Source organism: Mesoplodon densirostris, chromosome 10, assembly GCF_025265405.1.
Source record: "Mesoplodon densirostris isolate mMesDen1 chromosome 10, mMesDen1 primary haplotype, whole genome shotgun sequence".
NCBI lineage: Eukaryota > Metazoa > Chordata > Mammalia > Artiodactyla > Ziphiidae > Mesoplodon > Mesoplodon densirostris.
The window spans coordinates 40,957,778-40,981,898 of NC_082670.1; the positions used below are offsets into that span (position 1 = coordinate 40,957,778).

The following is a 24,121-nucleotide window of genomic DNA, read 5'->3' on the forward strand; positions in this document are numbered from 1 at the left end:
GGGAGCCAAGACTTCCGGTGCGGTTTTTCTTTACAAGTTCGTCAAGTTCTTGGATGTGAGAGCAACGAAGGTTCCGGATTGAGATCGTGCTTAAGACTTCCGATTCCCATTTGCACTTGGGTGAAGCGGTTAGAGCTGAAAGGGAAAGGCTGGAGGCAAACAATTTAACTCAAATATCTGGGAGCGATTTCGCGCCGTGCAAGACACTCCAGGACTTGTGGTTCCACTCCGGGGAACAGACTCGCCTGACAGCTGCCGGAAGTGAGGCTGCGCGGAATGGCAGCCGCTGCGACCATGGCTGCAGCCGCCCGGGAGCTGGTGTTGCGGGCCGGAGCCTCAGATATGGAGGAGGAGGAGGGGCCGCTGGTGAGAACGCAGGGTTGTTTCTCCTCCAGAGTCTCGTCCGATCTCCTCACGTCAGAAAGGCCTGGGCTGGGTGTAGGCACAAGGTTGGGAGCTCGGCTGCTACCGGTGATGCTACCCGGTTTGGCTCTCCATACACCTTCCTGGAATCGGACCTGAACCTGAGCGGGGACCAGAATGGCCGAGACTCAGGTTCTGGGGCCACAATTTCAGTTAATCTCCAGATGTTTGGGCAGAATAGAGAAGCAGTGTAGAGTAACAGCTAGAAACATGGCCTCTGGAGTTAGATTGCTTGGGTTCTGATTCCATCTCTGCCACTTACACTCTGTGTGTCTTTGGGCAAGTTAACTAGTCCCTCTGTGCCATCACTTTCCACACCTATGAGATGAAGAAAATAAGACCTACTGTATAGGTTGTCGGTTAGGATTAGGCAAATGAATACAAATAAGATGGCACCTGGCATGTAGGTAAACACTGTAGGTTAGCTGACATTTCTAGAAAGGCTGGGGCTCCCCAGAGGGATGGTGATGGAACACCTGAGATAGCAGGAGTCTAGAGATCCTAAATTCAACTGCAGGTTCTGCTCTGTCCTCTGCATCTCCTAATTTTCCTCATTTGGTCACCTCCGCCCTTTCTGGGTTGCCTGTCTGCTGGTCATATTCCCTACCCATCAGCCCCAGTCAGTAAGACTGAGACAATATGAGACTTTTGGAATTTTTGGACTCAGTATTTACCTATGGCTCACCAGTAAAAGTCCTTCTCCCCCACTTGAAGGGTTGGTGATTATCCCATTGTATTTTGTTCTCCCCCTTGCTTTCCCATTAACCTGTCCCTCTCCAGGAGGGTGGTCCGGGTCTTCAGGAGCCATTGCAGCTTGGAGAGTTGGACATCACCTCTGATGAATTCATCCTGGATGAAGTGGATGGTAAGTGATGGCACGGGGGCGGGGGGATGCAGTTCCTATAACCTGAGAGGCATGGGGGCTGGAAGTACGAGGGCAGGGGTTAGTGTGTGGATGTTCAGTGTGGGGATGGAGCTGTGGAGGAGCTGGATGGACCCTTATGATGAACTTCTATTTGCAGTTCACATTCAGGCGAATCTGGAGGATGAGTTAGTAAAGGAAGCTCTTAAAACGGTGAGGTTTTCCACTCTACTAATCTGTCCCTCCACTTACCCTCCCCTCAGAGAAAAGAAGAAAACAATCTCTTGCTCTTCTAATACCACCTTGGTGTCTTACTCTTTAGTCCTTCATTGACTCTGTTCCAGCATCCCTTCACTGACTCCCTCCTGACCTGTCACGTTTCTGTCCTCCCAGGGTGTGGATCTCCGTCACTATTCAAAGCAGGTTGAGCTGGAGCTACAGCAGATTGAGCAGAAATCCATTCGGGATTGTATCCTCCAGCAGAGAAAAAGGGTGGTGTTATTAAAATGGGCATTTTGGGGGGCATGGTGCTGACAGCCCAACTGGGGCTGCCATCTTCTCTCTGAGGTTTATGTCACCTCAGGGAGAAATTGGAGGGGTCCTGCGGGTCTCAGGATCTCCATCTCCACAGTGAGGCCCCTTGACTTATTATGAGTCAGATATCCAAGAGAGTGAGAACATAGCGTCTCTGCACAACCAGATCACAGCCTGTGATGCTGTCCTTGAGGTTAGTAACCCTCATAATCCTGAGCCCAGATCATGGTCTCTGGGACCTTTCTTTACGTCATCAGCCTCAGGCGGGGACAGTTAGAGTCACTTTCAGGATGACCTCAGCAGCCTTTTTTGTTGTTGCCGCTATGACTAATGTTATTTGCCAGTGACCTTTCAGTACCCTCAGACTGATAGATGCTGGAGATTTTACCAAGAAACTTGGGTGGCCCACTCGTCCCCTACCAACCCTATGGCCATTCAGTAACACTTCCACCTTCCCCCAGCGCATGGAGCAGATGTTGGGAGCTTTTCAGAGTGATCTCAGCTCCATCAGCTCTGAGATCCGGACACTGCAGGAACAGTCAGGAGCCATGAACATTCGGCTTCGAAACCGCCAGGCTGTCCGGGGGAAACTCGGGGAGCTTGTCGATGGTCTGGTGGTGCCCTCTGCTCTGGTCACGTGAGTCATCAGTTGGAAGGGGCATAATGTCTGTACCAAGTAGATGGGCTGGAGCGACCTACCCTACTTACCACATGGGTCTCCATCACGTCACTTCCAGAAACTGATGAGTGGGTTGACAGCTCTTCCTAACCTTGATGCAGGCTTTAGGCATCAAAGATTAGGAATCATCCAGGGTCGGGCATAGAGAAGGGGGTCCAAGGCTTACGTGGGTGGTGGAGGTGTGTGTGTCTAGGAACAGAAAACTTTGTACGTGTGTCCTGACTCTGTGATGCAGTGTAAGAAGGGAGAAGAGACAGAGGCTGGATGCCAGGGGTATGGTTTAGAGTCTAGGGGTGTCTGGGTCTCCCTCTTCACCCATCCCACCCCTCCTTGCTCCCCAGGGCAATTCTGGAGGCACCTGTCACAGAGCCCCGGTTCCTGGAGCAGCTGCAGGAGCTGGATGCCAAGGCAGCTGCAGTCCGAGACCAGGAGGCTAGGGGCACAGCAGCCTGTGCAGACGTCCGAGGCGTGCTCGACCGGCTCCGGATCAAGGTGGGGAGGGGGGTGGATACCCTAGAGACTACTCAAACCTGCCTCCCTGAGAAGCCCACCCTGAATTGCCCTGGCAAAGCTCATTGTAGCCTGTGCCCAAGAACTTCACCTTGCCTTTACCTGGCAGAGCTCATTCTCACATCTCTCGATTCCCCTGAAAGTCTTAAGAAATATCAAAGAGGTATTCTCTACTCTTCCTCCTCCCATATCCAACATTTGTTCCTTCCCTCAGTAATTCCCAAACAGTGAGGAGGTTGCAGCTTCATGCCCTGTGTTTGGTCCCCCATGTCTAGGCGGTGACGAAGATCCGAGAGTTCATCCTTCAGAAGATCTATTCCTTCAGAAAACCAATGACCAATTATCAGATCCCCCAGACGGCCCTGCTGAAGTACAGGTTGTCGCCCAAAGGAAGGGCTGGGGGTGGCCTCGGAGCTCTTGAGCAGCCCAGCATGATGCTGGGCATCTTGGGCCGTCAGGGAGACTGACTGGTCCCTGGCCGCTCCAGGTTTTTCTATCAGTTCCTGCTGGGCAACGAACGGGCCACCGCAAAGGAGATCAGGGACGAGTATGTGGAGACACTGAGCAAGATCTACCTGTCCTACTACCGCTCTTACCTGGGGCGGCTCATGAAGGTGCAGGTGAGGCCATGGAGGGAGAGGCGGTCCTGGGCCCCTGGTCTGGGGGGAGGGGCAGCTACGGGGCAATGGGGGACAGTATAAAAAGACATTTTTTTGTTGCACTTTGGGAAGCAATGGTTCCCAGTCCTCTCTGCTCTTTTCTCTAGTATGAGGAAGTCGCTGAGAAGGATGATCTAATGGGCGTGGAAGATACAGCCAAGAAAGATATCCTGGAGCTGAGGGGCCCTCATGCTTGGTCTGGAGAGTGAGGGGGCTTCTGGCTCCAGCCTCCAAGGCACTGCTGCTTACCTTTTTCTGTGGGACCAGAACCTTTGAGAATGTGATCAAGGCTGTGTCCTCCCTTCCCAGAAAAATGCACAAATCATCTTGACACAGAGTTTTGCATATGATGTCAGGGTGCAGAGGCTCCTTAGGGCCCATTCACCGATGTGGGGCCCCAGAACTGGGAAAGAGGGACCCTGGGGCTGTGTCTGGCTGCTGGGGGCCCCTGGAGGTCCTGAGTCTTTGACCTTCCATCACAGTTGTGATGTGACTGTTTTCCTTGACTCTGACTCTCCACGATTCTTCTCAAAGCCATCCCTCCGCAGCAGGAACACCATCTTCACCCTGGGGACCCGGGGCTCCGTCATCTCCCCCACTGAACTGGAAGCCCCCATCCTTGTGCCCCACACCGCCCAGCGGGGAGAACAGAGGGTAGGAGGAGGAGCAAGCCTTAGCCGATGGGGTGGGAGTGGGGGGGCAGGAGAACTCCGAGTACAGACCTCAGGGCAAAGCTTCCCCCACTGCAGGCCCCCGTGGGAGTCCCCTTCTCCAGTCACCCCAGTGTTCTGTGATAAGAGGGTTAGGACCATTGACTTAGGGTGTACAGAGGGGAGAGGTGGGTGATATGTCATGAGGCAGGTGTGGAGGAGGATATGGGAGCAGCAACAGCAGATGGGGGCGGCCTCTTCTCATGCCCCCCCTCCCCCTATCTCTTCAGTACCCGTTCAGGATGCTCTTTTGCAGCCTGGACTAGGGGTAGATGGGGAGGGTCTCCTGAGTTCCCGTTACCCAGGTGTGCTGATTTCCCAGCTGTGTCCATGGACTGCTGGTACTGGGGTCCATCCCATCTCTTTTTTCTTACCCCTTCCATCCTAGTATCCTTTCGAGGCCCTCTTCCGCAGCCAGCACTATGCCCTCCTCGACAACTCTTGCCGTGAATACCTTTTCATCTGTGAATTCTTTGTGGTGTCTGGCTCGGCTGCACACGACCTCTTCCACGCAGTCATGGGCCGCACACTCAGCATGACCCAGGTAGGCTCCCTTGCTCCCGGGCTCTTAGACCTCTGTCCCTAGTTCTCATCAGTACCACAGTGAGGTCACAGCCCTGGGGTTACTGAAACCAGGATCCCTTCGTTTTAAAATGCATGAGCCACGTCCTCACTGTGTGATTCCCCATGAAACCATCAAAGCTTGGGGTCCCGGAGGCTCCTGGGGACACACAGGTGACAGCACCTGAAAACTCAGGGGCCCCTAAACCTTGGTGCTCAGCCCTGAATTCTGCTATGATGGGCTTGTGATCTTAGATCTGGGGAGCAAGGCTGCAGGACCACCCAAGTGGCCAGTGGGCAGGGAAGGAGGGAGCATTTCCCATTTAGATCCCCTCCCCAGTGCCATGTCCCCAGGGGAGCACAGGCATCTGTCCATGGCCACTGGGAAAAGCAAAGTAACAGATACTCTCTTCCAATCCCCTGCCTGTTCCTAAATCACAGAAACACCTGGAGTCTTACCTCACTGACTGCTACGATGCCATTGCTGTTTTTCTCTGTATCCATATTGTCCTCCGATTCCGCAACATTGCAGCCAAGAGGGATGTTCCTGCCCTGGACAGGTCGCTGAGTTCTGGTCCTTGATGTCCCACTGGCCTTGAAATCTTTGGTCTTGCACCAGCCTGCCCTGACCCGTGGGCTCCTCCTGACCTGAACCATTGACCCTGTTCCCATTTGTCTGTCTAGAGGCAGTACTGCTGCTTCCAGACTCACCTTTCACACCCACTCCAGCCTCCACCAGCTATCACCCGTCGATCAGGGTTCCCGCACACACACCCTCCCCCTGGCCCCCACCCCTGGCATTCCTTGCCAGATCTCTGATTCTGATCAAGCCCACAGGTACTGGGAACAAGTGCTTGCCTTGCTGTGGCCACGGTTTGAACTGATCCTGGAGATGAACGTCCAGAGTGTCCGCAGCACTGACCCTCAGCGCCTCGGGGGGCTGGACACTCGGCCTCACTATGTGAGGGCGGGCAGGGGTAATGGGCTGTTGAAACGCAGGGCTTGAAGCCTCGCTGCAGGGGTCACCCAGGTTCACGGTTGTGTCCATGGGCCTGGCTGGACAGCTAGCCACGCTGTGTGAGGGGCAGTCTGGGAGTGTGGTCAGACTCAGGGTGGGTTTGGGCAATGTGGTGGGAGGGATTGGAGGTGGGAGTCACCCGGAGACCGGCTGGCCAGCTTCAAGGGAGTTGGGGGTTTCATGGGTTGGGCCAGGGGGTTGGCTTGATTTTTCTTCCTACCTTCTTTCTCCCAGATCACACGCCGCTATGCAGAGTTCTCCTCGGCTCTTGTCAGCATCAATCAGACGATTCCCAATGAACGGACGATGCAGCTGCTAGGCCAGCTACAGGTGAGGGGCGGCTGGGAGAGGTTTCCGAGCCACAGGGCTGCTGCAGGGGGCTGGAGTGTGAGGTGGGGGCCCTTGCCTGCTCCTGTCACCTCCTCCTCTCATTTTTTCAGGTGGAGGTGGAGAATTTTGTCCTCCGAGTGGCAGCCGAGTTCTCCTCAAGGAAGGAGCAGCTTGTGTTTCTGATCAACAACTACGACATGATGCTGGGGGTGCTGATGGTACCTGAAGCCCTTTCTCCTTGTCTCCCTCCCCAGAGAATTCGGGTTCCCCCCACTGCTCCATTACCTCCACGAGGGCAAAGATTATGCTGGCTCTGTTTGGTGTTTTATTCTTGCAGACTGGCACAGCGTCTGGCTACATACAGTAAATGTGGGGAGAAGGGGTATTCTGACGTGAAGGGCAGCTTCTCCCCAAACTTGAGATTTCCCTCCGTCTTCCCTTAGGAGCGGGCTGCGGATGACAGCAAGGAGGTTGAAAGTTTCCAACAGCTGCTCAATGCTCGGACACAGGTAGGGGTGTGGGGAAGAGGAAAGGGGTAGTCCCATGTGCTGTTTAGTTCAGAGAGAGAGAGAGAGAGAGAGAGAGAGAGAGTGTGTGTGTGTGTGTGTAGAGGCCGTTAGCAGACTCCAGATACACAGAATTGGAATTGTTATAACTCTTGGTTCACAGCATGCTGTCATTATTGGTCTATTTTATTTTCTTTTGTATTTTTTTTTTTTTTTTGCCGTACGCGGGCCTCTCACTGTTGTGGCCTCTCCCATTGCGGAGCACAGGCTCTGGACGCGCAGGCTCAGCGGCCATGGCTCACGGGCGCAGCCGCTCCGCGGCATGTGGGATCTTCCCGGTTCGGGTCACAAACCCGTGTCCCTTGCGTCGGCAGGCGGACTCTCAACCACTGCGCTACCAGGGAAGCCCTTCTTTTGTATTTTTTTAATGATATAGACATCCATGAACCTACCACACACCTTGGCAATAAACCCCACCCCATCACCCTGCGTCTCACATAGAGGCACCTCTTGACCTAAATGTTGTCTTTATCATGACCTGGCTTTTAAAAATACAGCCATCGGGACTTCCCTGGTGGTCCAGTGGTTAGGACTCTGCGCTTCCACTGCAGGGGGCACGAGTTTGATCCCTGGTTGGGGAACTAAGATTCCACATACCGCATGGTGTGGCCAAAAAAAAAATAGAGCTATAGGCATGCCAAAACAGTAACTATTTGGTTTTGGGTTTGAGTGCCATAAAAGCGAGAATCACAGGATTATTTCATGCATAATTTTTCTAGTATCGTCCTGTTATGACATATGGCTGTAGCTCATTCTTTTTCACTGCAATATAATGTTACATTGTGTGAATATAACAGAGGACATTTGGATTATTTCCAGTTTCTTGCTCCTGTGAGCATTGTTTTATGAACAATTATGTCTTTTAGCACACATAGATATATCAAAAGTTTTATCAAGAATCTCTCTTGGGGCTTCCCTGGTGGCGCAGTGGTTGAGAGTCTGCCTGCCGATGCAGGGGACACGGGTTCGTGCCCCAGTCCGGGAAGATCCCACATGCCGCGGAGCAGCTGGGCCCGTGAGCCATGGCTGCTGAGCCTGTGCGTCCAGAGCCTGTGCTCCGCAACGGGAAAGGCCACAACAGTGAGAGGCCCGCGTATCGCAAAAAAGAAAAAAAAAAAAAAAAGAATCTCTCTTGGAAGTAGGAGTAGCCTTGCTGCATCTAGAGAATGCTAGTATTCAACTTTATGAGACAATGCCAAATTGTTTTCCTAAGTGATGGGACCAGTTTATTCCTTATCTGAAATGTATAAGAATTTTCAATGAGTCATATTTTCTCCAACATACAATAGATCAGACTATCTTTGCCTTTCTGGTAGGTGTCTCACTGGGAGCTTGATTTGCATTTTCCTGATTACTAATGAGATTGAGCATCATTTCAAATGTTAAGTAACCATACAAATTTTTCTTTTCTGTAAAATGTCTGTTATAGCATTTGACCTTTTAAAACTTGGGCTGTTTGTGTTTTTCTTATTGATTTATAAGAGTTTTTAATACATTTACCTACTAATCTTTTGTTGATTGTATAGGTTGCAGATACCTTTCAGGAGGTGTTTTATCTTTTAACTTTTTTTTAAATTTAATTTTATTTAAAGAAATTTTTTTGCCTGCTCTGCGAGGCTTGTGGGATCTTAGTTCCCTGACCAGGGATCAGACCCAGGCCCTCGGCAGTGAAAGTGCGGAGTCCTAACCTCTGGACTGTCAGGGAATTCCCCTTTTTACTTTTTCTATGTTGTCTTATGATGAACAGAAATTTCTAATTGTAACTTGATGAATTTAATAATCCTTATTTTTGTGTCTTGTTTAAGGAATCCCTAATTACCCCAAAGTCAGAAAAATATTATACTGCATTTTCTTCTTAATATTGTAGAATTTTGCTTTTTACTTTTAAGCTCTAAATTTATCTAGAATTGATTTTTGTGTATGATGTGAGGTAGGAAACTAATTATTTTCTATTTGGAAAATGATTGGCCTAGAACCATTTATAGGAAGTCCCTTTCTTTCCCCATTTGATCTATAGTCCTGTCTCTGTCACACAGGAAAACTCCACAAACATGTGCCTCTTGCCTCTAGTCTATTCCATTGATCAATTTGTCTACCCTGCAAAACAGTTTTAATTATTATGCTTTTAGGACAAATTCTCCTACCTTCTTTTTTGTTTGTTTTGTTTTGTTTCTGGTGGCACCATGCAGCTTGTGGGATCTTAGTTCCGCAACCAGGGATTGAACCCATGTCCCTGCAATGGAAGTGCGGAGTCGTAACCACTGGACTGCCAGGGAATTCCCTCTCCTACCTTCTTTTTCATCATTATCTTGAGTATTATTGGCCTTTTGATTTTTCATGTAAATTTTATGATCAGCTTATAAGTTTTCAAAAAAGCTCATTAATGATTTTGAATGTAGTTGCATTGATCAGTTTACAAGAATTGATACTTTTTGATATTGAAACTTCCCATCCAGGAACATGGCCCCTCTCTACATTTTTTTTTTTTTTTTTTTTTGCGGTACGCTGGCCTCTCACTGTTGTGGCCTCTCCCGTTGCGGAGCACAGGCTCTGGACGCGCAAGCTCAGCGGCCATGGCTCATGGGCCCAGCCGCTCCGCGGCATGTGGGATCTTCCCGGATCGGGGCACGAACCCGTGTCCCCTGCATCGGCAGGCGGACTCTCAACCACTGCGCCACCAGGGAAGCCCCCTCTCTACATTTTAAAATATATTCTTTAATGTCTTTTGATAACCTTTTATAATTTTCAGCCCAAAGATATTGCAAATCTTTTGTTAGAATTGCTCCTAGGTAGGTGTAATATGTAGCTTTAGTCCTACTAGGAATACATAAATCCTTCCCAATTCTTTACCTTTAATTTCTTACATCTTTGATCTTTTACTCTTCTGGCCAGGACCTCTATGACAGTTTAATAGTTGAATAATATCCTGTTCCTGAGTTTAAAAGAAATGCTTTTATCATTTTCTCATTAAGAGTAACGTAGATGTAGGTTTTTTTGTAGATGCCCTTTATCAGGTTAAGAAATTTCCTTTTAATCACTCTTACGCTAAGAGTTTTTATCATAGTTTTTCCTACTAGAAATAAATCTACATTTATTTAGGGATAATTACTAAGAATAATACTAGGAATTACTAGAAATAATAACTACATTTTTTTCCTCTCTAACTGTTTGGACTTTATTCTTTTAGGATTTGTCCTTTAAATAAACTGTTGTTCCTTAAATATTGTCTTTTAAAAAAGAAATTTACTTGTTTGAAGTGGTGTGTAGAAATGCTGTTGATTTTTGTACATGGATTATATAGCCAGCCACTTTCCTAAATTCTTTCTTTTTTTTAAGTATCATTTTAACTTTATTTTTATTTTTTTAAACTTATTTATTTATATTTGGCTGTGCCGGGTCTTCATCGCTGCGTGGAGGCTTTTGCGGTCTTTCTCTGGTTGCGGCGAGCAGGGGCTACTCTTTGTTGCAGTGCGTGGGCTTCTCACTGCGGTGGCTTCTCTTGTTGTGGAGCACGGTCTCTAGTCGCGCGGGCTTCAGTAGTTGTGGCACTCGGGCTCCATAGTTGTGGCTCATGGGCTTAGTTGCTCTGCGGCATGTGGGATCTTACTGGACGAGGGATCGAACCCGTGTCCCCTACATTGGCAGGCGGATTCTTAACCACCTCGCCAGCAGGGAAGTCCCCTAATTTATTTATAATAATATTTTTGGAGGTGTGTGTGTGTTTCTTTGTAGGCATTCATCATCTCTGAGTTGTGACAGTTTTATTTTTTCTTTTCTGATCCCTATGTATTTAATTTCTCTATGTCTTTATTCTCTTACTGCATTGGCTAGTACCTCCAGTACAAAGCTGAATGGTTGAATAGAAGTGGTGATAGTGAGAACGCTTATCTCTTCCTAATTTTAAAAGGAGTGCTTTCATCATTTCCGCATTAAGAGTACTGTTGTTGTAGGTTTTTTATAGATATCCTTTATCAGGTGAAGAAAATTCCTTTCAATCTCTAGTATGCCAAAAGTTATTAGTTTTTAAAAAATCATGAATGGGTATTGAATTTTTAATCAAGAATGTGTGCTTTTTCTGCATATATTGAGATAATCGTTTATTTAAGTTTAAAAAAATCTATTATATCATGGGTGGGATAAATTAGGATTTTGGGATTAAGATACACACAACTATATATAAAATAAACAGCAAGGGCCTACTGTATAGAACAGGGAACTATATTCAATATCTTGTAATAACCTATAATGGACAAGAATCTGAAAAAGAATATATATATCTATCTGTATATATATCTATATCTGAATCACTTTGCTATACACCTGAAAGTATCACAATGTTGTAAATCAACTATACTTCAATTTTAAAAAATCTACTGTGTGGTATATTACATTTGTAGATTTTAGAATGTTAAACCATTCTGGATTTGGTCTAATTCATGTGGAATTTTTGCTTCTCTGTGCAGAAGTGAGATTGGCCTGTGATATTCTTTTCTTATACTGTACTTGTGTGGTGTTGGTACCAAAGTCATACTGGATTTGTAGAAGCAGGTGGGAAGGAAGTATTTCTTCATTCTTTTTATTCTGAAAGAGTTTGAGATTGAAATGATCTCTTCCTTGGAAGTATCTTAGAACTTGCCAGCACAAACATCCAGGAAGATTTAAAACTATGAAATTCCTGGGCTTCCCTGGTGGCACAGTGGTTAAGAGTCCGCCTGCCAACGCAGGGGACATGGGTTCGAGCCCTGGTCCGGGAAGATCCCACATGCCGCGGAGCAACTAAGCCCCCGCGCCACAACTCCTGAAGCCCGTGTGTGTCCTAGAGCCTGTGCCCCGCAACAAGAGAAGCCACCGCAATTAGAAGCCCGCGCACCGCAACAAAGAGCAGCCCCCGCTCGCCGCAACTAGAGAAAGCCCGCGCACAGCAATGAAGACCCAACGCAGCCAAAAATAAATAAATAAATTAATTAATTAAAAAAAAATTGTGGCACTGCCATTTAAAAAAAAACTATGAAATTCCCACTAAGTACTCCTTTTATTGAGTTCTGTAGGTTTGAATATGTAGCATTTTTATTATTCAGTTCTAAGAATTTTTATATTTCAATCATTTCTTCTTCAATCCATGAGATTTTTTAGAGGAGTGTTTTAAAATTTCCAAAAGTAGTTTTTTAATTTATCTTTTTGTTATGAATGTCTAACTTAATTGCATTGTGGATGGAGAATGTGGCCTTTTGGTACTGAAAATTTGAAATTTAAAAACTTTTTGAAATTTGTTTATATTTGCTTTGGCCTAGGACACGATCAACTTTTGTAAATGTTCCATTTTTTTTTTAATTTTTAAATTTTTAAAAATTTGTTTATTTGGCTGCACCGGTTCTTAGTTGCAGCATGTGGGATCTAGTTCCCTGACCAGGGATCGAACCCAGGGCCCGTGCATTGGGAGTGCAGAGTCTTAGCCACTGGACCACCAGGGAAGTCTCCCATGTATGTTTAAGAAGATTGTGTATTCTTTGATTGTCAGATGTGGAAATCAAGCTCTTTAATTCTGCTTTTCACATCACCTATATCTTTACTGATTTTTTTTGTCTACTTATCAGTAGTTGAGAGATATTTTGAAATTCATAAGTTTATCAGTTTTTCACTGCAGTTTTTTTTTTAACATCTTTATTGGAGTATAATTGCTTTACAATGGTGTGTTAGTTTCTGCTTTATAACAAAGTGAATCAGCTATACATATACATATATCCCCATATCTCTTCCCTCTTGCATCTCCCTCCCTCCCATCCTCCCTAACCCACCCCTCTAGGTGGTCACAAAGCACTGAGCTGATCTTCCTGTGCTATGCGGCTGCTTCCCACTAGCTATCAGTTTTACATTTGGTAGTGCATATATGTCCATGTCACTCTCTCACTTTGTCCCAGCTTACCCTTCCCCCTCCCTGTGTCCTCAAGTCCATTCTCTAGTAGGTCTGTGTCTTTATTCCCGTCCTGCCCCTAGGTTCTTCGTGACCATTTTTTTTTTTTTTAGATTCCATATATATGTGTTAGCATACGGTATTTGTTTTTCTCTTTCTGACTTCACTCTGTATAACAGACTCTAGGTCCATCCACCTCACTACAAATAACTCAATTTCATTTCTTTTTATGGCTGAGTAATATTCCATTGTATATATGTGCCACATCTTCTTTATCCATTCATCCGATGGTGGACACTTAGGTTGTTTCCATGTCCTGGCTATTGTAAATAGAGCTGCAGTGAACATTGTGGTATGATTCTTTTTGAATTATGGTTTGCTCAGGGTATATGCCCAATAGTGGGATTGCTGGGTCATATGGTAGTTCTATTTTTAGTTTTTTAAGGAACCTCCATACTGTTTTCTCCATAGTGGCTGTATCAATTTACATTCCCACCAACAGTGCAAGAGGGTTTGCTTTGCTCCACACCCTCTCCAGCATTTATTGTTTGTAGACTGTTTGATGATGGCCATTCTGACTGGTGTGAGATGATATCTCATTGTTTTGATTTTGATTTTCATTTCTCTAATGAGTAATGATGTTGAGCATTCTTTCATGTGTTTGTTGGTAATCTGTATATCTTCTTTGGAGAAATGTCTGTTTAGGTCTTCTGCCCATTTTTGGATTGGGTTGTTTGTTTTTTTGATATTGAGCTGCATGAGCTGCTTGTAAATTTTGGAGATTAATTTGTCAGTTGCTTCATTTGCAAATATTTTCTCGCATTCTGAGGGTTGTCTTTTTGTCTTGTTTATGGTTTCCTTTGCTGTGCAAAAGCTTTTAAGTTTCATTAGGTCCCATTTGTTTATTTTTGTTTTTATTTCCATTTCTCCAGGAGGTGGGTCAAAAAGGATCTTGCTGTGATTCATGTCATAGAGTGTTCTGCCTATGTTTTCCTCTAAGAGTTTTATAATGTCTGGCCTTACATTTAGGTCTTTGATCCATTTTTAGTTTATTTTTGTGTATGGTGTTAGGGAGTGTTCTAATTTCATTCTTTTACATGTAGCTGTCCAGTTTTCCCAACAACACTTATTGAAGCGGCTGTCTTTTCTCCACTGTATATCCTTGCCTCCTTTGTCATAGATTAGTTGACCATAGGTATGTGGGTTTATCTCTGGGCTTTCTATCCTGTTCCATTGATCTATATTTCTGTTTTTGTGCCAGTACCATATTGTCTTGATTACTGTAGCTTTGTCGTATAGTCTGAAGTCAGGCAGTCTGATTCCTCCAGCTCTGTTTTTTTCCCTCAAGACTGCTTTGGCTATTCGGGGTCTTTTGTGTCTCCAAACAAATTTTAAGATTTTTTGTTCTAGTTCTGTAAAAAATGCCATTGGTAGTTTGATAGGGATTGCATTGAATCTGTAGATTGCTTTGGGTAGTATAGACATTTTCACAATATTGATTCTTCCAATCCAAGAACATGGTATATCTCTCCATCTGTTTGTATCGTCTTTAATTTCTTTCATCAGTGTCTTTTAGTTTTCTGCATACAGGTCTTTTGTCTCCCTAGGTAGGTTTATTCCTAGGTTTTTTTTTTGGGGGGGTGGGTACGTGGGCCTCTCACTGTTGTGGCCTCTCCCGTTGCGGAGCACAGGCTCCGGACACGCAGGCTCAGCGGCCGTGGCTCACGGGCCCAGCCGCTCCGGGGCATATGGGATCTTCCTGGACCTGTGTCCCCTGCATCGGCAGGCGGACTCTCAACCACTGCGCCACCAGGGAAGCCCTATTCCTAGATATTTTATTCTTTTTGTTACAATGGTAAATGGGAGTGTTTCCTTAATTTCTCTTTCAGATTTTTCATCATTAGTGTACAGGAATGCAAAAAATTTCTGTGCATTAATTTTGCCTCCTGCAACTTTACCAAATTCATTGATTAGCTCTAGTAGTTTTCTGGTGGCATCTTTAGGATTCTCTATGTATAGTATCATGTCATCTGCAAACAGTGACAAGTTTTACTTCTTCTTTTCCAGTTTGTATTCCTTTTATTTCTTTTTCTTCTCTGATTACCGTGGCTAGGACTTCCAAAACTATGTTGAATAATAGTGGTGAGAGTGGACATCCTTGTCTTGTTCCTGATCTTAGAGGAAATGCTTTCAGTTTTTCACCATTGAGAATGATGTTTGCTGTGGGTTTGTCATAAATGACCTTTATTATGTTGAGGTAGGTTCCCTCTATGCCCACTTTCTGGAGAGTTTTTATCATAAATTGGTGTTGAATTTTGTCAAAAGCTTTTTCTGCATCTATTGAGATGATCATATGGTTTTTCTTCAGTTTTTTAATATGGTATATCACATTGATTGATTTGCGTATATTGAAGAATCCTTGCATCCCTGGGATAAATCCCACTTGATCATGGTGTATGATCCTTTTAATGTGTTGTTGGATTCTGTTTGCTAGTATTTTGTTGAGGGTTTTTGCATCTATATTCATGAGTGATATTGGTCTGTAATTTTCTTTTTTTGTAGTATCTTTGTCTGGTTTTGGTATCAGGGTGATGGTGGCCTCATAGAATGAGTTTGGGAGTTTTCCTTCCTCTGCAATTTTTTGGAAGAGTTTGAGAAGGATGGGTGTTAGCTCTTCTCTAAATGTTTGATAGAATTCACCTGTGAAGGCACCTGGTCCTGGACTTTTGTTTGTTGGAAGGTTTTTAATCACAGTTTCAATGTCATTACTTGTGATTGGTCTGTTCATATTTTCTATTTCTTCCTGGTTCAGTTGTTGAAGGTTATACCTTTCTAAGAATTTGTCCATTCCTTCCACATTGTCCATTTTACTGGCATAGAGATGCTTGTACTAGTCTCTTAGGATGCTTTGTATTTCTGTGGTGTCTGTTGTAACTTCTCCTTTTTCATTTCTAATTTTATTGATTTGAGTCCTCTCCCTCATTTTTTTGATGAGTCTGGCTAATGGTTTATCAATTTTGTTTATCTTCTCAAAGAACCAGCTTTTAGTTTTATTGATCTTTGCTATTATTTTCTTTGTTTCTATTTCATTTATTTCTGCTCTGATCTTTATGATTTCTTTCCTTCTACTATCTTTGGGTTTTGTTTGTTCTTCTTTCTCTAGTTCCTTTAGGTGTAAGGTTAGATTGTTTACTTGAGATGTTTGTTGTTTCTTGAGGTAGGATTGTATTGCTATAAACTTCCCTCTTAGAACTGCTTTTGCTGCATCCCATAGATTTTGGATCATCGTGTTTTCATTGTCATTTGTCTCTAGGTATTTTTTGATTTCCTCTTTGATTTTTTCAATGATCTCTTGGTTATTTTGTAACGTATTGTTTAGCCTCCATGTGTTTGTGTTTTTTACGTTTTTTTCCCCTGTAATTGATTTCTAATCTCAGCGTTGTGGTCAGAAAAGATGCTTGATATGATTTCAATTTTCTTAAATTTACTGAGGCTTGATTTGTGACCCAAGATGTGATCTATCCTGGAGAACGTTCTGTGCGCACTTGAAAAGAAAATGTAATCCACTGTTTTTGGATGGAATGTCCTATAAATGTCAATTAAATCTATCTGGTCTGTTGTGTCATTTAAAGCTTGTGTTTCCTTATTAATTTTCTGTTTGGATGATCTGTCCATTGGTGTAAGTGAGGTGTTAAAGTTCCCCACTATTGTTGTGTTACTGTCGATTTCCTTTTTTATAGCTGTTAGCAGTTAGTTGCCTTATGTATTGAGGTGCTCCTATGTTGTGTGCATATATATTTATAATTGTTACATCTTCTTCTTGGATTGATCCCTTGATCATTATGTAGTGTCCTTCCTTGTCTCTTGTAACAATCTTTAATTTAAAGTCTATTTTATCTGATATGAGTATTGCTTCTCCAGCTTTCTTTTGATTTCCATTGGCATGGAATATCTTTTTCCATCCCCTCACTTTCAGTCTGTATGTTTCCCTAGGTCTGAAGTGGATCTCTTGTAGACAGCATATATATGGATCTTGTTTTTGTATCCATTCAGCAAGCCTATATCTTTTGGTTGGAGCATTTAATCCATTCATGTTTAAGGTAATTATCGATATGTATGTTCCTATGACCATTTTCTTAATTGTTTTGGGTTTGTTTTTGTAGGTCCTTTTCTTTTTTTTGTGTTTCCCATTTAGAGAAGTTCCTTTAGCATTTGTTGTAGAGCTGGTTTGGTGGTGCTGAATTCTCTTAGCTTTTGCTTGTCTGTAAAACTTTTGATTTCTCCATCGAATCTGAATGAAATCCTTGCTGGATGGAGTAATCTTGCTTGTAGGTTCTTCCCTTTCATCACTTTAAGTATGTCATGCCGCTCCCTTCTGGCTTGTAGAGTTTCTGCTGAGAAATCAGCTGTTAACCTTATGGGAGTTCCATTATATGTTATTTGTCATTTTTCCCTTGCTGCTTTCAATAATTTTTCTTTGTCTTTAATTTTTACCAGTTTGATTACTATGTGTATTGGCATGTTTCTCCTTGGGTTTATCCTGTATGGGACTCTCTGCACTTCCTGGACTTGGGTGGCTATTTCCTTTCCCATGTTAGGGAACTTTTTGATTATAATCTCTTCAAATATTTTCTCTGGTCCTGTCTGTCTCTCTTCTCTTTCTGGGACCCCTGTAATGTGAATGTTGTTGTGTTTAATGTTGTCCCAGAGGTCTCTTAGGCTGTCTTCATTTCTTTTCATTCTTTTTTCTTTATTCTGTTCCACAGCAGTGAATTCCACCTTTCTGTCTTCCAGGTCACTTATCCGTTCTTCTGCCTCAGTTATTCTGGTATTGATTCCTTCTAGTGTATTTTTCGTTTCAGTTATTGTATTTTTCATCTCTGTTTGTTTGTTCTTTAATTCAATTCTTCTATGTCTTTGTTAAACATTTCTTGCATCTTCTCGATCTTTGCCTCCATTCTTTTCCGAGGTCCTGGATCATCTTCACTGTCATTATTCTGAATTCTTTTTCTGGAAGGTTGCCTATCTCCATTTCATTTAGTTGTTTTTCTGGGGTTTTATCTTGTTGCTTCATCTGGTACATAGCCCTGTGCCTTTTCATCTTGTCTATCTTTCTGTGAATGTGGTTTTTGTTCCTCCTGCTGCAGGATTATAGTTCTTCTTGCTTCTACTCTATTTCTGTTTTGTAGACAGGTTCATTTGTGCCATATTAGATTCCACAAAAGATTTTATTTTTAAGTGGAAGTAGTTTATTTTTAAATGGAATAAAAGTTTCATTTTCACCTTACCAGATTTTACTATTTGGGTTGGGTGTTTTATTTTTGTGTTTTTTCTTTTTCCTTTTTGTATTTTAATTCCTCCCTTCCATTGTTTTTTACTTGTTTGTTTGCTTTTTCATTTTAACTCTGTGTTTTGGGAAATTTCAAATGTACATGCTATGTAGAGGATAGCATGGTGAAGTCCCAGGGGCCATCACAGATCTTCAACCAATAACAACTCACAGACAGTTTTGTTTCATCTGTATCAACACTCACTGTTCATCCTCCTCCCACCCGTCCCCCCCACCCACAGTGATTTTGAATTTTAAAAGTTTTTTTTTTTTTTTTTTTTTTTTGTCTGCATTGGGTCTTTGTTGCTGTGCGTGAGCTTTCTCTAATTGTGGCGAGCGGGGGTACTTTTCATTGTGGTGCGTGGGCTTCTCATTGTGATGGCTTCTCGTTGCTGAGCATGGGCTCTAGGCGCACGGGCTTCAGTAGTTGTGGCGCTCAGGCTCAGTAGTTGTGGCGCACGCGCTTAGTTGCTTCACGGCATGTGGAATCTTCCCAGACCAGGGATCGAACCCATGTCCCCTGCATTGGCAGGCAGATTCTTAACCACTGTGCTACCAGGGAAGTCCCTGAATTAAATTCTGTACATCCCTATCACTTCATCTATATCAGGATGTGTTTTAAAAACCACAATACTTTATCACACTTAAAAAAAATGATCACTTCAGGGAGTTCCCTGGCGGTCTAGTGGTTAGGATTTGGCGCTTTCACTACAGTGGCCCAGGGTCAATCCCTGGTCGAGGAACTGAGATCAGCCGTGTGGTGCGGCCAAAAAAAGAAAAAAACCACTCTCAAAATAGCCAGTATTCAGGTATCCCCAGTTATCTCATAAAAGTGGTTCAAGTCAGGATCCATATGCGTCCATACATGTCTCTCTTTTTTTTTTTTCACATGTCTCTTTTTAATCTATAGATTTCCCTTCCATCTTACCCCCCTGCCCCACTCTGCAATTTATTTGTGGAAGAAATTGAGTCATTTGTCATGTAGAATGATGTACAGTCTGGATTTTGCTGACTGCATTCTGTGGCATGTCTAAACTGTTCCTCTTTTCCCATAAATGTGTAATTCGATGGAAAGGCTTGATCAGGTTCCAATTAGATGTTTTTTTTTTTTTTTTTTTTTTTTGCGGTATGCGGGCCTCTCACTGTTGTGGCCTCCCCCGTCGCGGAGCACAGGCTCCGGACGCGCAGGCTCCGGACGCGCAGGCTCAGCGGCCATGGCTCACGGGCCCAGCCGCTCCGCGGCATATGGGATCCTCCCAGACCGGGGCACGAACCCGCATCCCCTGCATCGGCAGGCGGACTCTCAACCACTTGCGCCACCAGGGAGGCCCTAGATGTTTTTTACAAGGCTATTTGAGAGGTAGTGGTGTGTACTTCTATCAGGGGCACATAATGTCTTCTTGGCTCTCTTTTTGCCAGTAGCATCAATGATCACTGCCTAGACCATTAGATTTCTATACTTATCAGTGTCTCAAAAATTTCCATCTCCTTATCTGTCTGTGCTGTATTCTGAGTCAGTTCTTTAATTATAAATTCCAATTTGCTCTGTCATGCTTCCAGATATTTCTAATCTGTGATTTAGCCAGTTGACTCTAAAAAAATTTTTAAATCATTTCTTTAAAATTCCATTTTGCTTCAAGTCTTTCCATTCCTAATCTTGTTAATTGGTCATGTTTGTGTCTGTACCTTTAACTTCTTTGAACAGTTTTTACAGAATGTACAGCTGCTCTGTATCTGACAGTTCTAACATTGGCAGTCTTTGGAGGTCTAAGTCCATTGCTTATTTTCTGTGCTGACTCTCGTGGTAGCTTGCTTTCTTCTGTGACTGGTGATCTTTGAGTCCTTTTCTTGGTCTTAAGCAGTCATAGGGGCCTAAATTGGGATCGAGGGGATTTCAGAGAAGATTTGCCTCTCCTTTTGCAATAGCTGAAAGGTGCTGTCCACCTGGGTCTACATTGGCACCTCTTTGAGGCTCTTGTGAGAGACCAGGCTCAGCATCCCCACTCAAGGCTAGCATCAGGCTCAGCTTCCCGATAGCAGAGTTGCCGTGGCCACTTGCCTTCTGGTAGCCCTGCCTCTCCCAGTTGTCCACTTCTCTGGTTCCAGCCCTCTGCTCCCAGCTCAATTTTTTTCAAATGTAATTAAAAAAATTTTTTTTGAGGAGGGTAATCCTTGGAGATTTCTCCTTTCTTGTGAGACTGGCAGTGTCTTAAAGCATATGACCTTTGCAGAGTTTAGCTGTTCTGTTATGGGAGTTTTCTAAGGACCAAGTTGGGCATGATGCCAGAATTGGGGAAAATCTGCCGACACCAGTAAACTCAACTCTGTATGTGTGTATGTTTCTACAGGAATTCATTGAAGAATTGCTGTCTCCCCCCTTTGGGGGTCTGGTGGCATTTGTGAAGGAAGCTGAGGCTTTGATTGAGCGTGGACAAGCTGAACGACTTCGAGGGGAAGAAGGTCTGAGGATGGGGTGGTTGTGATGGGGTCAGTGGAAAGGTGAACGGAAAAGAAAAATTCAAGGATGCAGGTTACATGGGGAGGGTGTCGAGCAGGAGAGTGTGTTGGGAGAACACTAGGAAAGCGGGCTTGCATGGTGAGGATGGCTATGCCTTGGGGAGGACTTAGAGGGATCAAATATCACTTAGCCATGATCTCTTTCCTCCTACTCTCAGCCCGGGTTACTCAGCTAATCCGTGGCTTTGGTAGTTCCTGGAAATCGTCGGTGGAGTCTCTGAGTCAGGATGTAATGCGGAGTTTCACCAACTTCAAAAATGGAACCAGTATCATCCAGGTGACCTGCAGTTCCCAGTCCCCACTCCCACCCCACCCCACCCCATCACTGATTTTCCCCCCTCTTTTCTCTGGGCTCAGATTCATACAAATGACCCTTGATCTTCAACTACCAGCTGTGCCCAAACTTCTGGATGAGCCCTAACCTGACTCCTAATCATCGTCCTTAGCACCACCCCACCTCTCATCCCTCTGTGACTTTCTCTGAGCAGGGAGCGCTGACCCAACTGATCCAGCTCTATCATCGCTTCCACCGGGTGCTGTCTCAGCCGCAGCTCCGAGCCCTGCCTGCCCGGGCCGAGCTCATCAACATCCACCACCTCATGGTGGAGCTCAAGAAGCACAAGCCCAACTTCTGATGCGCCGGACCCTGGGAGCCGCCAGCCCTCTCCATGGACTTCTGTGCCCCATCCCATACCCTTCTTCAGCTGGGGGCCCCCTTCCAGTTCTTCCCTTGCCTCCCAGGTCCTTGACATGCCTCACCCTTCCTTCATTCCCAGGACCCTGCCTCATCAGGATAAGCTGAATCCCTTTCGCTTTCAGAATCTCCCATGTCTTCAGGTTTCCCAGGACCACTTCCTCCTGGGCTTCCAAAATGACCTTTATTATTTTTCCAGTTTTGTCATTCCTCTCTTTCCCTCCACTGCCCCACCCCCAGGGCTTTTTTTCTTCTTCCAGTAAAACCTTCTGGTTCACTGAGCTCTTGTCACCATGTTATGAGGTGTGAAGCCTCGACTTTTCGAATTGGTGTGGCAAGGGGAGACTGCCTCATAATGGTTGATTTTTTTTTTCTTTTCCCTCAAAGTGAGTTCTTTTCTGTAGCTTTTTGACTTAAGATCTCAGCAACTTTAACACTAACCAGTCCCCTCCTGGCTTGAGAGTTACACCAAGGTCGGTCTGCAGAAAACAATAAATATTTAACATGACATAACACTGTTTTCCCATTTCTTTTCTCCTTCCTCCTGGGGCCTTCAAGTAGCCCTATCTCTGCTCCAGGGTCACCTTTGCTCTCTGACTACCTCCTGGGCCTACATCCCTTCTGGTGGGTGTCCAGAAAGTAGGGGCACATGGTTACCTCTCACCTCTAGCTACCTCAGGCCAGAAGAGTGGCTGTAGTGCTTTTAGGGTGGAGACTGTGTCATGAGTAACCAGCCTGGTGGAGGAAATGGCCCTGGTTAAGATGGCAGATGCATCAAGGGCTGTGCCACCTTGGGCACTGTCCGAGGTGTCCCTTGGCTCCCTGACACCGACACCAGCTCTCTTTGCCTCCTGCCTCCTCAGGCTGACCCTGGGATTGCCTCCTCTCCTTCAGTATCAGCTCCCTAGCTCCTCTGGTGTGGTTGTCACAGCCACTTGCTAGAGGGCTGCGGTACCCACACCACTGGGGCATTAGTAGGCCAGGTTTGCAATGTGACCATCTCATCCATTTCTACGACTCGGCGCCTGCCTGCTGCCGCTGCCTGTACAGCTCGTTTGAACTCAGACTCTAGACTGGGGAGACATGGGGGCGCCTTAAGTCCTAAGGGGGAAGGCTTGGGCAGGCAGGGGAAAATGGTAATTTGGCGACGCTTCCTCCGCCCCTATGGCCTCATCATTCCCTCCCAGCCCCCGCTTCAGCACTCTGGATGCAGGCCCAGCCCGCCTGCGGAGGCAGAGAGAATGAGTCCAAAGGGGTCCCGCGTGTGGCCCAAGCGCGGGTGGCTGAAAGCGAGGACCGCGCAGAGCGAGGCAGAGCTGGACCGGTTTCTGCCGGCGGGCCCTGCCGATTGGCTGCCGCTGGAGGGGGCGTGGCAGGGTCGCTTTCTCCGGCTCCCGCCGTTTTTGGGTTCCGCCCCATCTCTGAGAGCAGCTCTCTGATTGGCTTTGGGACCCATATCTCTGAGCTTCAGTCTCAAGGACTGAAGAGCCGGGGAGGGTGCAGAGATGTTGGGGACTGAGGGCGGCTCCTGACTGGCTCAGACGCCTCAGGGGCGGAACCAGGATAGTGTCCTTAACTGACCTCACCCGGTGTCACCACCACTTTCCCCCTCCACTCGGCGTTCTTCCAGGTTTACCCTGCCTGACTCTTCGCCCCAGACATTCCCTGAGGCCTGCTCAGTGCTGGGCGGTGGTGTGCTGGGCTCTGGGGGACCGCGAGCTCACCGCCGGGCGCCTCCACCTTCCTGTCCCGTTACTACCCCCCAATCCCACCACCACCAGGGGGATCCAGATATTCTCACATTTGACCTGATTCCTGCCCCAGCTCGAGGAGCACAGAAGGGCCCAGGATATGGGACTTGGGACTAGGGAGACATAGGCTGCTTTGACAGAGCGGTTTCTCAGAGAAGGGGGTCTCTGGATATCCCACGAGGGAGATTCCCGAGACAGGTGTCTTCATCGAAGGTCAACTAATACTCCACTGGGAGAAGGGCTGTGCATGCTGGCACCTTGGTTTTCGAAGTTCTGCCCTTCCCTTCTCCTGTCCATCCCTGAACCCAAGTATATACGCTGGACTGATAAGCACGGTTTCTTGCAGGCCTCGCTGAGGAGCATTGCTGGAATATGAGGAGGCTCATATTCTGGAACCTGGAGGCATTAAAGTTACATTGGAGCACACAGTTTTCGGGGACATTGAACTGCTCCGGGAATCCACAGGAGCCCTCTGACCCAACGGTCTCAGGAGGGCATGAAAAGGCGACAGAATCGTGTGAAAGGGAGCCGCGATACCTATATAGACCTCCAGGGGGCAGCATCGACCAGGGGATGGAGTTCTTCATCCGCTCAAACTTGGCAGACTGCTGAAGCGCCCCTTCGTGCTCCCTTCAAGCCGAAGCAACTGAGGGACTTTTCCTTCAGTCTAACAACATTCAGTCCTGTGGCTTAGATGGGTCCTTGTGATCCCCAGACTGAAACTCATAACCTCTGGCTAACATCACCGCCCCTCAAACTTCTCCTTCACTTTTTTCCTTTTGCTGATGACAGACACGCTGGCCTCACAGACCCAGAAGCATCAGGGATCACTCCTTAGGACGGGACTGTGTCAATATCCTCCTTCCCTTTGCTAACCTGTAAGACTCGTGTCTGTATCTGGTACCTTGGTCCCTGTCTTTACCTAGTGTCATATAGGAAGGACTTGGAGGTGTCCTTATGGATTGTAATAGCGCCCCAATGCTAAGGGATCTCTGTCCTTTAAAGAAATATCATTTCCCTCTATTTTTACACCTCTGTGCCCTCAGCTCGTCCTGAGTTACTTCTTA

General features: G+C 45.7%; 1 protein-coding gene across 2 annotated transcripts; it reads left to right on the top strand.

Annotated features, from left to right (window-relative positions):
- VPS52 (VPS52 subunit of GARP complex) lies at window positions 1–21,816 on the top strand. Of its 2 annotated transcripts, XM_060109276.1 has the most exons (20): window positions 1–366; window positions 1,204–1,288; window positions 1,446–1,498; window positions 1,679–1,754; window positions 1,945–2,012; window positions 2,281–2,456; window positions 2,840–2,990; window positions 3,284–3,384; window positions 3,496–3,628; window positions 3,775–3,832; window positions 4,188–4,321; window positions 4,766–4,921; window positions 5,380–5,498; window positions 5,776–5,899; window positions 6,191–6,286; window positions 6,397–6,504; window positions 6,730–6,795; window positions 20,441–20,552; window positions 20,768–20,886; window positions 21,098–21,816. In XM_060109276.1, the coding sequence occupies exons 1-20, from the start codon at window positions 277–279 to the stop codon at window positions 21,242–21,244; spliced, it is 2,172 nt and encodes a 723-aa protein (XP_059965259.1). In that variant the 5' UTR covers window positions 1–276; the 3' UTR covers window positions 21,245–21,816. The 2 variants fall into 2 exon arrangements, with proteins under 2 accessions (XP_059965259.1, XP_059965260.1); XM_060109277.1 differs by lacking the exons at window positions 1–366; window positions 1,204–1,288; window positions 1,446–1,498 and having other exon boundaries at window positions 1,684–1,754; window positions 1,941–2,012.
- The last annotated feature ends 2,305 nt before the right edge of the window (window positions 21,817–24,121 follow it).

Coding starts and splice junctions, on each gene's coding strand:
- VPS52 (XM_060109276.1), top strand. CDS start 277: ATGGCAGCCGCTGCGACCATGGCTGCAGCCGCCCGGGAGCTGGTGTTG. Junction 1,289..1,445: donor CATCCTGGATGAAGTGGATG/GTAAGTGATGGC, acceptor TTCTATTTGCAG/TTCACATTCAGGCGAATCTG. Junction 1,755..1,944: donor GCAGAAATCCATTCGGGATT/GTATCCTCCAGC, acceptor ATTATGAGTCAG/ATATCCAAGAGAGTGAGAAC.